Here is a 14,295-nt window from a genome sequence, read left to right as displayed (position 1 = left end):
AAATATTTGTCCCTAAAATATCTTCCCTATGCATTTCAAAGTGATCCAGTAAGATTTGCTACTGATCTTCCAATTTTTCTGAGGAAACTGAAAGATGCAATCAATCTTCTAGCCCCAAAGGAGATTTTTATATTAATTTTTTCTCCTTGGGATTTTTGTTTTGTTCAGAGCTTATTAGTGTGGAAGAGTAGTTGAAATCTTTCTCAAGAAATGTATCTTGAGAGTCTATAAGATTGCATGCATGCACAGGTTATAATAACTGATTTATATTGCCAGCTGTTAAAGTGTGGATTTCTTTCTCTCCATGTATTTACTCTTAATTGTCAAGTAAGCAGTTCCGGGAGGGATAGAGGCCTCCAATTTGGTAGTGGTCTCTTCTTCTGACTCAGATGCCTCTCCTTGATGGATAAATCACTGGAGCAACTGGTCTCAAGTTGGTTCTTGTTAATGCCAAATCTGTCTTTAATAAGACCATGTCTATGATCTGGTGGTAGACAATCAGACAGAGCTGGCATGCATTACTGAGATATGGCTGAGTGAGGGATATGGTTGACACTCCAGCGATTCAAGCCCAGCTCTGCGTGATGGGGTGAGCTCCCGTCATTCATCCCTAACTCCTGCCCACCTAGCAGTTCAAAAGCATATCGTCCGCAAGTAGATAAATAGGTACTCCCATTTCAGTGGGAGGAAATGCCGGCAGCTCTTTGCGCGGGGGACAGGAACCAGTTGCTGGACCCGCCTAGACATGATTGGCGGAAGACGCAACGTGATCGACAGAAGACTGGCAGAGGAAGAAAGCCCGGATGATCCAATTCCACTGTGACCACTGCTGGCCAAGTTTAGTTAATGTAATTGTTAATATGTAATTGTTAATATATAAATAACATTGTAAACCGCTCAGAGTCGCTTGTGAAAGTGAGACGAGCGGCCATACAAATATGATGTATAAATAAACAAACAAACAAACAAATAAATAAATGTTGTCCTCCCTGAAATCTGCCCAGCTGGGTTTCAGGACTTGTACCAGCCTCAACACCAGGCCTGGAATGGAATTGATATGTCATGACACCTTACCTATGGCCAGAGTCACAGTTCTGATGTGGCTGGGTGTGATTGTCTATGCTGCTGCCTCTTAGGATCCCTCCCTGAGCTCTTAGACCTGGTTACCAGCTTGGTGATGGAGGTCCTCCATCTCTTGGTACTAGGGGACTTCACATAGACAGACCTGGGTGTAGTAGAGCTCAGAAGTCCATGGCCTATATTACAACCATGGGCCAGGTTATCTGTGATCCAACATATGTAGGTGGCCACAGGTTGGACCTAATTTTTACCTCCTGGCAGTTGCTTGTGATTTGGTTGTGAAGATTATTATGATCTGCCCTTTGTTATGGTCAGTCCCTTCCTGATCTAGATGTGATTGACTCCTGTCTGCTACCTCCTCAGGGGAGGCTCCATTAGGATGGTCTGCTTCAGATGCCTTATGGATTCATTTAGTTTCTGGCAGATGTTTGGGAATGTTCCTGTTGATCTTGTGGGGCAATTAGGTTGAAGGCCTTCTGCCACTAGTATGGGGTAGCATCTCAGGCCCTTGATTAAATTGTCTTCAGTTGACCTTTCTCTGTTCAGACTTGGATAGGGGAGAGAAGCATTTCTCACTCTGGCTGATGATCTGTGTTGGGAAATGGATGGGAATAGCATGCCTGTCCTGGTCCTTTTGGAACTCTCAGCAGCCTTCTATACTGTTGACTGTGGTATCCTTTGGACTGGCTGCAGGAATTGGGGATACTCTTTTACAGTGGTTCTGATCCTTCCTCAACAGTTGGTTCCAACCAGTGGTGTTTTGAGGGAGAGATCAGCATGATGGCTGCTCCTTTGCAGAGTGCCCAGGAGTCAATTCTTTACTCCCTGTTATTTAAAATCTGCATGAAGTCACTGAGGGAGGTCCTGTGGCAGTTCAAAGTTCAGTACCATTAATAAGCTGATGATGCCCAGGTGTACATTACTACTCCAGACCATGCTAGAGGTGCTCTTAATGTCTCGTCCTGGTTCTTGTTGGCTATGAGGGTCTGGATTAAATTGAACCCTACTAAGACAGAAATACTGTTTGTACATTGGGGGTCCTCTACACCCCCTGTTTTGTTTCTGGACAGGTTTGCACTACCCCTAAAGGAGCAGATCCACAAATTGGGGGTCCTCCTGGACTTATCATTCCTTCTGAATCAGCAGATGGAGCCCACGGAGACGGGGTCCTATACCAGTTGCAGCTTTACTCAGGATGGGAAGATATGACTATATTGGCTCACACCCTCATCACCACCTGATTAGACTAATGCAACACATACTGCCCCCTTCATGGATCACTGCCTTGTCGTGGCAAAGGGGCTTGCGTAACTCAGTGAAGCCATGAGCTATACCGTGCAGGGCCACCCAAGACGGACAGGTCATGACAGAGAGTTCTGACAAAATGTGGTCCACTGGAGAAGGAAATGGCAACCCACTCCAGTATCCTTGCCAAGAAAACCCCATGGACAATGTTAAAAGGCTAAAAGATATGACGCCGGAAGATGAGCCCCTCAGGTCGGAAGGTGTCCAATATGCTACTGGGGAAGAGCGGAGGGCAATTCCAAGTAGCTCCAGAAAGAGTGAAGCGGCTGGGCCAAAGCCGAAAGGACGTTCAGCTGTGGATGTATCTGGAAGCGAAAAGAAGGTCTGATGCTGTAAAGAACAATATTGTATAGGTACCTGGAATGTAAGATCTATGAACCAAGGCAAGCTGGATGTGGTCAAACATGAGATGACAAGATTGAACATCGACATCTTGGGAATCAGCGAACTGAAATGGACGGGAATGGGTGAATTTAATTCGGGTGACCATTATATCTACTACTGTGGGCAAGAAACCCTTAGAAGAAATGGAGTTGCACTCATAGTCAATAAGAGAGTGGGAAAGGCAGTAATGGGGTACAACCTCAAAAACGACAGAATGATCTCAGTGCGTATCCAAGGCAAACCATTCAATATCACAGTCATCCAAGTCTATGCCCCAACCACTGATGCTGAAGAAGCTGAAGTTGACCGCTTCTATGAAGACCTACAACACCTTCTAGAACTAGCACCAAAAAAAGATGTCCTTTTCATCATAGGGGATTGGAATGCTAAAGTAGGAAGTCAAGGAGTAATCGGAATAACAGGCAAGTTTGGCCTTGGAGTACAAAATGAAGCAGGGCAAAGGCTAATAGAGTTCTGTCAAGAGAACAAGCTAGTCATAGCAAACACTCTTTTCCAACAACACAAGAGACGACTCTACACATGGACATCACCAGATGGTCAATACCGAAACCAGATTGATTATATACTTTGCAGCCAAAGATGGAGAAGCTCTATACAGACAGCAAAAACAAGACCAGGAGCTGACTGTGGCTCAGATCATGAGCTTCTTACTGCAAAATTTAGGCTTAAATTGAAGAATGTAGGGAAAACCACTAGACCACTCAGGTATGACTTAGATCATATTCCTTGTGAGTACACAGTGAAGGTGATGAATAGATTTAGAGGATTAGATTTGGTAGACAGAGTGCCTGAAGAACTATGGACGGAGGTCCGTAACATTGTACAGGAGGCAGCAACTAAAACCATCCCAAAGAAAAAGAAATGCAAGAAAGCAAAATGGCTGTCTGATGAGGCTTTACAAATAGCTGTGGAAAGAAGGAATGCGAAAAGCAAGGGTGAAAGGGAAAGATATAAGCAACTGAATGCAGATTTCCAGAGAATAGCAAGGAGAGATAAGAAGGCCTTCTTAAATGAACAATGCAAAGAAATTGAGGAAAACAATAGAATGGGGAAGACTAGAGATCTCTACAAAAAAATTGGAGATATGAAAGGAACGTTTAGTGCAAAGATGGGCATGATAAAGGACAAAAAAGGCAGGGACCTAACAGAAGCAGAAGAGATTAAGAAGCGGTGGCAAGAATACACAGAAGAACTATACAAGAAAGATCTTAATGTCCCTGATGTCCACGCTGGTGTGATCACTGACCTTGAGCCAGACATCCTAGAGAGTGAAGTCAAGTGGGCCTTAGGAAGCATTGCTAACAACAAAGCTAGTGGAGATGACAGTATTCCAGCTGAGTTATTTAAAATACTAAAAGATGATGGTGTTAAAGTGCTGCACTCAATATGCCAGCAAGTTTGGAAAACGCAAGAGTGACCACGGGATTGGAAAAGGTCAGTTTATGTTCCAATTCCAAAGAAGGGCAACGCCAAAGAATGCTCAAACTATCGCACAGTTGCACTCATTTCACATGCTAGCAAGGTTATGCTCAAAATCCTACAAGCTAGGCTTCAGCAATACATGAACCGAGAACTACCGGATGTACAAGCTGGGTTTCGAAGAGGCAGAGGAACTAGAGATCAAATCGCCAACATTCGCTGGATCATGGAGAAAGCACGAGAGTTCCAGAAAAATATCTACTTCTGCTTCATTGACTATGCAAAAGCCTTTGATTGTGTGGATCACAACAAACTGTGGCAAATTCTTAAAGAGATGGGAGTACCAGACCACCTTACCTGTCTCCTGAGAAATCTGTATGCGGGCCAAGAAGCAACAGTTAGAACCGGTCATGGAACAACCGATTGGTTCAAAATAGGGAAAGGTGTACGACAAGGCTGTATACTGTCACCCTGCTTATTTAACCTATATGCAGAGTACATCATGAGAAATGCCAGGCTGGAAGAATCACAAGCCGGAATCAAGATTGCAGGGAGAATCATCAACAACCTCAGATATGCGGACGATACCACCCTAATGGCAGAAAGTGAAGAAGAACTAAAGAGCCTCTTGATGAGGGTGAAAGAGGAGAGTGCAAAAGCTGGCTTGAAACTCAACATTAAAAAAACTAAGATCATGGCATCTGGACCCATCAATTCCTGGCAAATAGAAGGGGTAGAAATGGAAGCAGTAACAGACTTCATTTATTTGGGCTCCAAGATCACCGCAGACGGAGACTGCAGCCATGAAATTAAAAGACGCTTGCTCCTTGGGAGGAAAGCTATGGCAAGCCTAGATAGCATATTAAAAAGCAGAGACGTCACCTTGCCGACAAAGATCCGCATAGTCAAAGCTATGGTTTTTCCAGTAGTAATGTATGGCTGTGAGAGCTGGACCATAAAAAGGCCGAGCGCCGAAGAATTGATGCCTTTGAACTGTGGTGCTGGAGAAGACTCTTGAGAGTCCCCTGGACTGCTAGGAGGTCAAACCAGTCAATCTTAAAGGAAATCAACCCTGATTGCTCATTGGAAGGATCGATAATGAAGCTCAAGCTCAGATATTTTGGTCACCTAATGCGAAGAGAGATCTCTTTGGAGAAGACCCTGATGCTGGGAAAGATTGAAGGCAAAAGGAGAAGAGGACGGCAGAGGATGAGATGGTTAGATAGCATCACTGAAGCAATGAGCATGAAACTGAGCAAACTCAGGGAGGCAGTGAAGGACAGGAAGGCCTGGTGCAATATGGTTCATGGGGTCATGAAGAGTCGGACACGACTTAACGACTAAACAACAACAACAACACATACTGCATGGTGCTGCTTTTAAAAATGCTTGAGTTGGTGTGAAACGCAGTGGCTGTACACATGGATATTTACCAGTGGCATATGCTACATTGTCCTGCAGACTCTGCACTCATTTCCTATTAGCTTATGGATGTAATTTAAAGTGCTGGTTTTAAATTATAAAGCCATTTATGGCTTGATGCCAGATTACCACTTTACCACTGTGGCAGGAGAAACAGCTGGTTTCTTCCACTTTGAGGAAGGGGGGTGGGAATACTGAAGCCCAGAAGCATTATTTTTAGAGATGGGGCCAACCTTCTGGAATGTCTTTCCATTGTAGATTTGTTTCTCTCTAACATTATCTTCCTTCCATGAAAAGTTGAAAATAGAGCTTTTCTGGGGTCTGAAATTATAAATATTGTTTTGGGGTCTTTTATTATATTTGCAAGAAATTTTTATGTTTTCTTTTTGTTTCATCTTACTTTTGTGAGCTATAGAGAGTCTCATATAACTGCCGTGGGATACAAATTTGATAAATAAATAAAGCTTTCCATGCAACAAGTCAGAAGAAAGTTGAAATTGTACATTGACTTGATCTAAAATTGGAATCAGGGGAAAGAAGAGAAATGGACTGAGATACCCAGAAATCTGATAAGGTCTATAATCTACCCAGTTCAATTTGGTCTGTTATAGTTAAACTTCACCTTTTTCCTCTTCTGCCTAGAGAAATTGATTTGTCTGTCTCCTTGAGGAAAATGTGTATGCCTGTGTGTATTAAAGACCCTTGGGTATAAAGGATATATCCTGATATAAGTATGGGATTTCTAAACCATGCTGTTTATACACCCCAATGCCTGCAAAGCAATTCCAATATGGCAAAATTATACCCTATCTTCCTAAAAGTACCACTTACTATTGGCATATGAGGAATTGTTGCAAAAGAAAAGATAGCCCTCCCTTCTCAGTTGCTTAAGACAATGAGGGTCATTTGTCTCCTCAGTCAAGACACAATTTAGCAGAGTCTCCAAAGCTTATTATGGATTTGCAGAGCTTGGTCAAGCAGACATGGACATGTTCAGTAACATTCCAAGGACAAGATTCAAAACATAAGAATTGGGTTGCATTTATCACAAGAAAACAAGGAAATACAAATGTGTGAATACATGATTGGTTACAAAGCATTGCCATATAGGGTACATATCTTATACAAAGTATACATGTGCAAGATATACTCAAAAATTTCCCACTAATTCTAAACTTAAATAGTTATTTAATACATCTTGTGAAACTGTGTTACATGCTTGCTAGGCAACAGCTATGAAGTTTAATTTCTTCCACAGAATCGAAGTTTTTCTGTAGCTCTAAAACAAAATTCATGTGAGTTTCCCGACATTTTTCACTACTTACAGTCCTATACATGGAACACTTTGATCACTAAACTCATAACAAGTTTATATCAAAAAAGAATATTTTAGGCATATATTACAATAAAACACAATCTTTCAATCAAGATAAATAATCATAGAAAAATATTTTATAGTAACAGAGTTTTTTTTTAAGCCACAAAGTTTGAGACAATTATCAAACACAATTCAAACACAATTTCAGTAAAAAAAATTATGAAAAGTCTAGATAATGTCAAGGTATGGAAACACATTTAAAAACTTGTAAATATTACAGAATGCATAAAAGAATGCAGAGAAATTTCTACCTTCTGTAACAAGGAAGATGCAAAATATCAACAACTTTTCAAATCAAGTGCCCATTTTGAATAATTATTCAAACTGATGGAAGCCCAACAAGAAAGAGACAGAACAAGCTCAGAAAAAAAGCTGGAGAAAAGGAAAGGTAGTTAGGTTTGGATTCAGGAATAGAGCAAAGCTGTTAAACTTTCTCCCCACCATGAACCCATCCAACTCCTCAACCAATACTGCTGAACATAGTAGCAGTCTATTATTGACACCAGATTTTCATGCTTACATTAAACATTTGACTACTTAGTAAACTGAAAAGAAGTTAACAGTTTCAGGTGACACATGCCATAAACCATTTTATCACAAAGTCGTCTTAGTGCTTTGTGAATTTCTTTGTTTCTTAAAGTGTAGATAAAGGGGTTGACCAAAGGAGTCATGACCGTATAGAAAATGGAGAAGATTTTATTGAGAGGTCTCAGGGAGGGAGTGTCTGGCAATGCATAGACAATGATTAATGTGCCATAATAGAGGCAAACGACCATGAGATGAGAGGAGCATGTTGAAAAGGCTTTTTGTCTTCCAGTAGTGGATTGGATTTTGAGGATGGCACAAATGATGCAGATGTAAGAAATGAGGGTCAACAGAAATGGAGGAATTGTGAAAATGATGGTCATACAAAAAGCAAAGAGTTCAAAGAGACTTGTGTCACTACAGGATAATTTCATCAGTGGGCGCAAGTCACAAAAATAATGGTCTATGACATTAGGCCCACAGAAGGATAACTGAGCCACAAAAGAGATCAGAACAACATTAAATATGAAACTATTTATCCATATCCCAGCCATAAGCTGGAAACAGAATTTCCTGTTCATAACAGAAGCATAGACCAAAGGTCTACAAATTGCTGAATAGCGATCATAAGACATGACAGCCAAAAGATAGGTTTCTAGAGCTGCACAAATGCAGAAGATATGATATTGGGCTAGGCATTCTCTTACACTGATGCTTCTTTTATCAGTTAGCAAGTTGGCCAACATTTTTGGCAAGAAGATAGAGCTATAGCACGTGTCCAGGCAAGACAATTTTGCCAGGAAGAAGTACATTGGGGTGTGAAGGTGCTGATCGGCAACAACAAGCAGAAAGATGAGGAGGTTCCCAGTTATTGTCATCAGATAAATCACCAAGAAGAACCAGGAAAGGAAAAGTTGCAGTTGAGGAAAATTCCCTAAGCCCAGAAGGATAAATTCTCTGATGCTTGTCTGGTTTCTCTCTTCTATATCCAACATTTTTTTTCATTAATAAAAATTCACATACATTCTAGAATATATAACAAGAAAAACACAGGTTCAAATGGAAAATTATAAAGTACTAATTTCCCATTTTCTAAAAAAGGAATGAGGAAGGGGAAGGGGAAGGGGAAGGGAAGGGAAGGGAAGGGAAGGGAAGGGAAGGGAAGGGAAGGGAAGGGAAGGGAAGGGAAGGGAAGGGAAGGGAAGGGAAGGGAAGGGAAGGGAAGGGAAGGGAAACACCTTGATAATATTGACCATTATTTCACTCAGATAGCAGAAAGATTAGCTATACCTGGGATGATGTGGCTAAAAACAGCTAAATATGCTATTATTTTCATATCTGTTATGTAGTAGGGTTGAGGGTCTCACAGTATGACAGTTCTGCAGTAGAGTGCATGGGTTAAGCATTTCTGTTTCTCCTCTCCCTTCCAAACATACTTCATATCAATCTAGTGTTTTCTGAAACATGCTTACCCATTATTCCAAAATGAAATAAGTAAATCTACAGTATTGGGATGTCATCCCTTGAAACCAAGTGAAGTTGTCAGTAATACTTGTGTTAGAAATTTAGAAAATGATGGTAATTTTGTACTTGGTTCTGTCTCCATACTTCACACTGAAACAATTTTGGTCTTGGAATCCACCAGAAAATAAAATTATTGATTGAGGACAACAAATGAGAAAAGGTGATCCTGGAATTAATGTTAACATGTCTCAGACCTTCTACTAGAGACATTTTCAACCTGACTGGTACACAGAACACATTGAAATTATATTTATTTGATATATCAGGAGAAAGAGAGTACACCATAGTTACAATTCTTATATTGCCACATATTTTATTATCTTTTAAATTAATATATAAAAGATTGGAAAGTAAGCCATTGTTATAATTTTAGAGTCTGCAGATTTTTAAATAAAAATTTAGCAAGTACTCACAGAACCGTCTTCTATTTTTTCTCTAGTCCATCTTTGAACAAAATCTAAATTGCATCCTCACAATTTCTCAACATTAAGGTAAGCAGTGGTCCAATTTTTGACAGCAGTGAAACTGAGATGTGAACATTTTGCTTTCCTCGTGTTGTGGAAATTTTCTACTCACCGTCAAAGAACAAGAGAGATTGCAGATTTGCAACAAAGTTTTTTTTTTTTTAATTAGCAAACGAAGAATACAACAATCACTGCCCCTCCCCAGCCAAAAAGTTGCCAAGATCCCCAAACTCTCTACATAGATTATATAAAGATGGCAGGATATCTAGATATCACACAGATGTCATGAATGATTAATTTATGATGATTAGAAGGAGGAGAGTCTTTCTGTGGTGATTGAGTGATGGCCCCTAACCTGGAGACAATGGGGCCTTGAAGTCACCATGAAATTGCTCTGCCTGCCCATATTAGCATAACAGTAGCAAAAATAATACAAACAATACTGCATCCGATTACTTTTTATTATTGTAAAGGGATGTCCTTTGCACTTTTCTCCCTGGAAATACCAAGTCTGGGGCTTGCTATCTCTTTCCTCTGAGCAGTTGGCCCATGGATAAAGACAGGCACCTCCTGTTCCTAATTCAGCAATTTTACAATAATACCTTGGTTAGACTTAGCTGCAACCTTCAAGGCATCTTATCTAACACAATTACTGTTCAAAAGGGAGTCAGATAAGGCTGCATCTTAGCTCCTACCTTATTTAACCCCTATCCATCCCATGCTTCCATCTTCCCAAGATTGCTGAGGTAAATATTCCACTTCTTTTATTTGCTGACGATGTCCCTATCCTTTCACAAATGTCTGTAGGACTTAGGTGAGTACTCAAAACTTTCATCCATTTTGGCCAAAAGCACTTACTGATAATCAGTGACCAGAAAACCAAAGTGGTTATTCTGCCAAGAAACCCAAAAAGTTTCAATGGAAAGGAAATTAAGCAGGTGAAAAGCTTCAGGTATTGGGCAGAGGGGTGGTGCTCCAGTCTACAGATGCCTGGAAGATGTACATTAATCATGCTGCTTCACAAGCACAAAGGAGCACAGCAGCTATTACTTATTTATTTTTTTTAAGAGTAGGAAATGCAACCAAGCAGCTCTGCAACTTTTTACATTAATACAAACTGCACATTACAAAATGTCCCTACATGAGGCAAACCGGAATCAACCTCTTCTGCAGTCCAAATTATTCAATATCGAGTGTTGACAGTAAATCATATTCCAAGGTCATTTATGGCACAAAAGATATGCCTTTGCAAGGATCCATAAGTATATCTGCCCCCAAGGACAACACCAAATGTTTGACCAAAATCATCTCAGGAGAAAAACTCCATACCTGTTGGATAAATGAGGATAAAACCTCAACTGACTTCACACAAACACAAACACACAAACACAGGGTCTGTTTTAAAATGGTCTGCTGAATAAATCACATTGGTAGGCTCAACCTAAAAGTAAGCTACAAATCATGATTTATAAACCACACATTCTGACTTCCCAGATCAAGATGAACTAAAATGAAGCCATGATATACCTTACCAAGATCTGTGAAACCAACTAATATTTTAATGGAAAAGAACATCAGGAAAAGGACATCATTCTTGCAAAATCTATGAGAGTGTCTGAAACTTATTTGTAGCAAGTTATGGGTTTTTTTATAGATGTCTCAAAGAGTGAATACTATTTTTCCTCTACATTACTGCTCAATAATTTGCATCCTAAAAAAGCTGGAGAATTTTCCCCTATGAGTTGAAATTATTCCAAAACAACTTTTCATAAAAATTTAAAATAATTAAACCTAGGAGAATCATTGCTACATTTCTAGTATACTGATGTAATTTGATTATGAACCTCAAGGGAAATCTTATATTAATACTTTAATCTTGGGATTGCAAATTATACAGAGCTTGCTAATTCTGAGGATTTGTTATTGTTGTTGTTAGCCTTTGAGTCAGTGTTGACTCCTGGTAACTGCCTGGACTAGTCCCTGCAGTTTTCTTGGCAAAGTTTTTCAGAAGTGGTTTGCCATTGTCCGCTTCCTAGGGCTGAGAGAGAGAGTGACTGGCCCAAGGTCACCCAGCTGAATTAAGCATAGACGAGAACTCACAGTCTCCCAGGTTCTAGCCTGATGCCTTAACCACTACACCAAACTGCTTCTCATAATTCTGAGGAATGTCTGACCCATTTACAATATTATTTGTGCAATTAATCATGAGAGTCCATAAGGTCTCAATCATGCACTGATAATAGAATTAACGTATACCCTCTACAGTTAGCAAGCTGAAAATCCTTGTTTAACCCTGGGAAAAGGCAATAACTACAGACCTTTCATCTGCTTCAAAGAGCAGATGGGTTCCCTATAGAGACTAACACGTTCTGTGCTACTGGCAAGTCTTGATTGTCAGTTCTATAATTCTATGTATTACATCTTATTTTCTCTTTGAATTTTCAGTGATTTGGAAACTTTCTAACTTTGCCTTGGAATCTTCATTTAAACTAGGAGTCATCAGTCAGCAGTAGTAAGTTATGATGATTGGGGGGTAGACCTTTTACACTGCAACTTCTAAGATGTATTGTTCCATTATGCCTGAATTTTACATATCCTGAGGTTGATCACTGTGAATCGTTAAATATTAGTCTTCCAAAAGGACAAAAAGCTGAAGAAAGGACAGCTCTTCTTTTGATTTCTTGTACAAAACTTAACTCAACTGGCACATGATTCTTTCTTCACAACTGGGAATACACTAGAACTGTTCAGTGCAATTGGGGTCAATAGGTTACTATGGGGGCATGGACGCCCTGTATGACATTCAGTTTTGTTGCACTAACTGGTACCATAAGAGACTGCTTCATACTGTGTGCTGTTAGGTTGTACAATCCTTTTCTAAGAATACCTTCTTATCTGAGAGGAAATCTCATTGAAGAAGTGAGACCTCCTTCTATTGGACAGACATTGGTTTGCATTGCAAACTCCATCTCTGGAAGATAAATGCACCAAGAATGAGAAATGTTTTGTCAAAGTTCCTTCATTTCTGGTAATTGTATTTATTTATTTAAAACATTTGTATAGCCGCCCATCTTAAAACCAACCTTGGGTGGCTTACAACCAATAAAACAACATAAAACCAGCAATAATAAACTAAAAACAGAAAAACCTGGTGTCACAACACACTTCCCTGATGCAGCCCACATTCTCATCTCACCCTGATCTCACCCTATCCCAGTGCCTGGGGGAAGAGCTAGGCACTGGGTCCTGAGTGCTCTTGAGAAGAATAGAAGGATAGGGGACTGTTGGATCTCAGGCGGGAAGGCGTTCCATAGGGCAGGGACTACAATGGAGAAAGCACACTTCTGAGTACAGACAAGATGGCAATGTTTCAGGGAAGGGACATGGAGTATGCCTACCCTATCCACTCTGGTGGAATGGCCAGACATCCTCAGGGAGAGGTAGTCCTGCAGATAACCTGGTCCTGTGCTATGTAGACCTTTAAAGGTAATAACTAGCACCTCGAATTGCACCCCGAAGAAAACTGGGAGCCAGTGCAGCTCATACAAGAGGGGTGTAATATTGGCAAACCTAGGTTGCTGTATTCTGGACCAGCTGTAAATTCTAAGTGGTCTTCAAGGGCAGCCCCATGTAGCGTGCACTGCAGTAGTCTAAATGAGAAGTGACCAGAGCCTGAGTGACCTTAAGCAAGGCCTCCCAATCCAGAAAGGGTACAATTGGTGCACCAGATGAATCTGTGCAAAGGTTTCCCTAGCCACAGTTGCCACCCACTCCCAGTCCCCAAAGCTGGCTCAGAAGGATACCATGGTCAGTGATATCAATAGCCACTGAGAGATCCAGGAGGACCAGGAAGGTTTTAATTTTAATTTTAGAGATTGGTGTACACTGTTAAGTGGTGAGAGCAGAAGAGTTGAGAAGAGGATCCTACAGGTGAAGGGGAAAAAATAGTCCTTTACTCTTTTAGTGAGTGGAACCACACTTTTAGCTTTGAGTTAGTCTTTAATGTATCTTTGCACAGGGGAAAATACAAATTCAGCCCACCCCTTGAGGCTGGAGAGAAGATACAGAGTAGACTTGCTCATATCCTTTAAATGTGAGTCAGCTTCTAGTAACCCTAAGCTTGCCAAAGCAGTGGGTATTATCTTTATTTTTAGTAATAATGCTGTTAATTTTCACACACCAGCAGTTAATTTAGCATATTGCAGCAGTTTTACTTTAAGGATAACATAGTTTCACCTAACAGCAGCTCCCATCTTTTGCAAACTAAGGAATTGCTTAAATCAGTTGAGCTTGGTGTAGTAGAGTGTAGAAGAGTAGGGTCCCAGGCCTTAAAATAAGGGACTGAACCCATTTCCCCCTTCACAGGGTATGCCTGATTTATATCATAAATGTGTATAGGGACATTTCCCTGGAAAACCTAAACAAACATTTATTTGTTGAACAAGTCAGAGAGTTTAGATACTTTAGAATCATGGTTTCTAAAGTTGGACAGAAAGATGAAAAAGAAAGTAACCCAAGCCATGACTGGTAACAGGTAGAGAGGTAAGCCAACACATGTCTTTTTGCTGCATGACTCCTTTTCTTCAGTCTCAGTCAAAAACATAGAGACTTTGTCTCAAAAATTGGCCTTTCCACTACCAATATTTTGTTTGCTTCCTTTTTTTTTTTTTTTTAGTCTGTTGCATTTAAAAATCTATTGAAAGCAGTCATTTTACAACTGGGACCTTTCCCAGGAGCTATGTTTGGAATGGGGAGATCCATTTTCAACAATGT

The 14,295-nt window shown here is 40.4% G+C and overlaps 1 protein-coding gene across 1 annotated transcript; it reads right to left on the bottom strand.

Annotated features, from left to right (window-relative positions):
- Nucleotides 1-7,542: 7,542 nt before the first annotated feature.
- On the bottom strand, nucleotides 7,543-8,529 carry LOC103052713 (olfactory receptor 1f45-like). Its single transcript, XM_088143306.1, has one exon. It carries the CDS (start codon nucleotides 8,527-8,529, stop codon nucleotides 7,543-7,545), a length of 987 nt encoding a protein of 328 aa, XP_087999432.1.
- Nucleotides 8,530-14,295: the final 5,766 nt, after the last annotated feature.

This window comes from Python bivittatus, unplaced genomic scaffold (assembly GCF_059951505.1).
Source record: "Python bivittatus isolate LINGU-HERP-01145 unplaced genomic scaffold, Pbiv_v1 ctg000410_np1212, whole genome shotgun sequence".
Lineage (NCBI taxonomy): Eukaryota > Metazoa > Chordata > Lepidosauria > Squamata > Pythonidae > Python > Python bivittatus.
This window is presented reverse-complemented; position numbering and strand designations above follow the sequence as displayed.

Excerpts from the sequence above, each read along its gene's own strand:
- LOC103052713 (XM_088143306.1), bottom strand. The coding sequence starts at position 8,529 with ATGTTGGATATAGAAGAGAGAAACCAGACAAGCATCAGAGAATTTATC.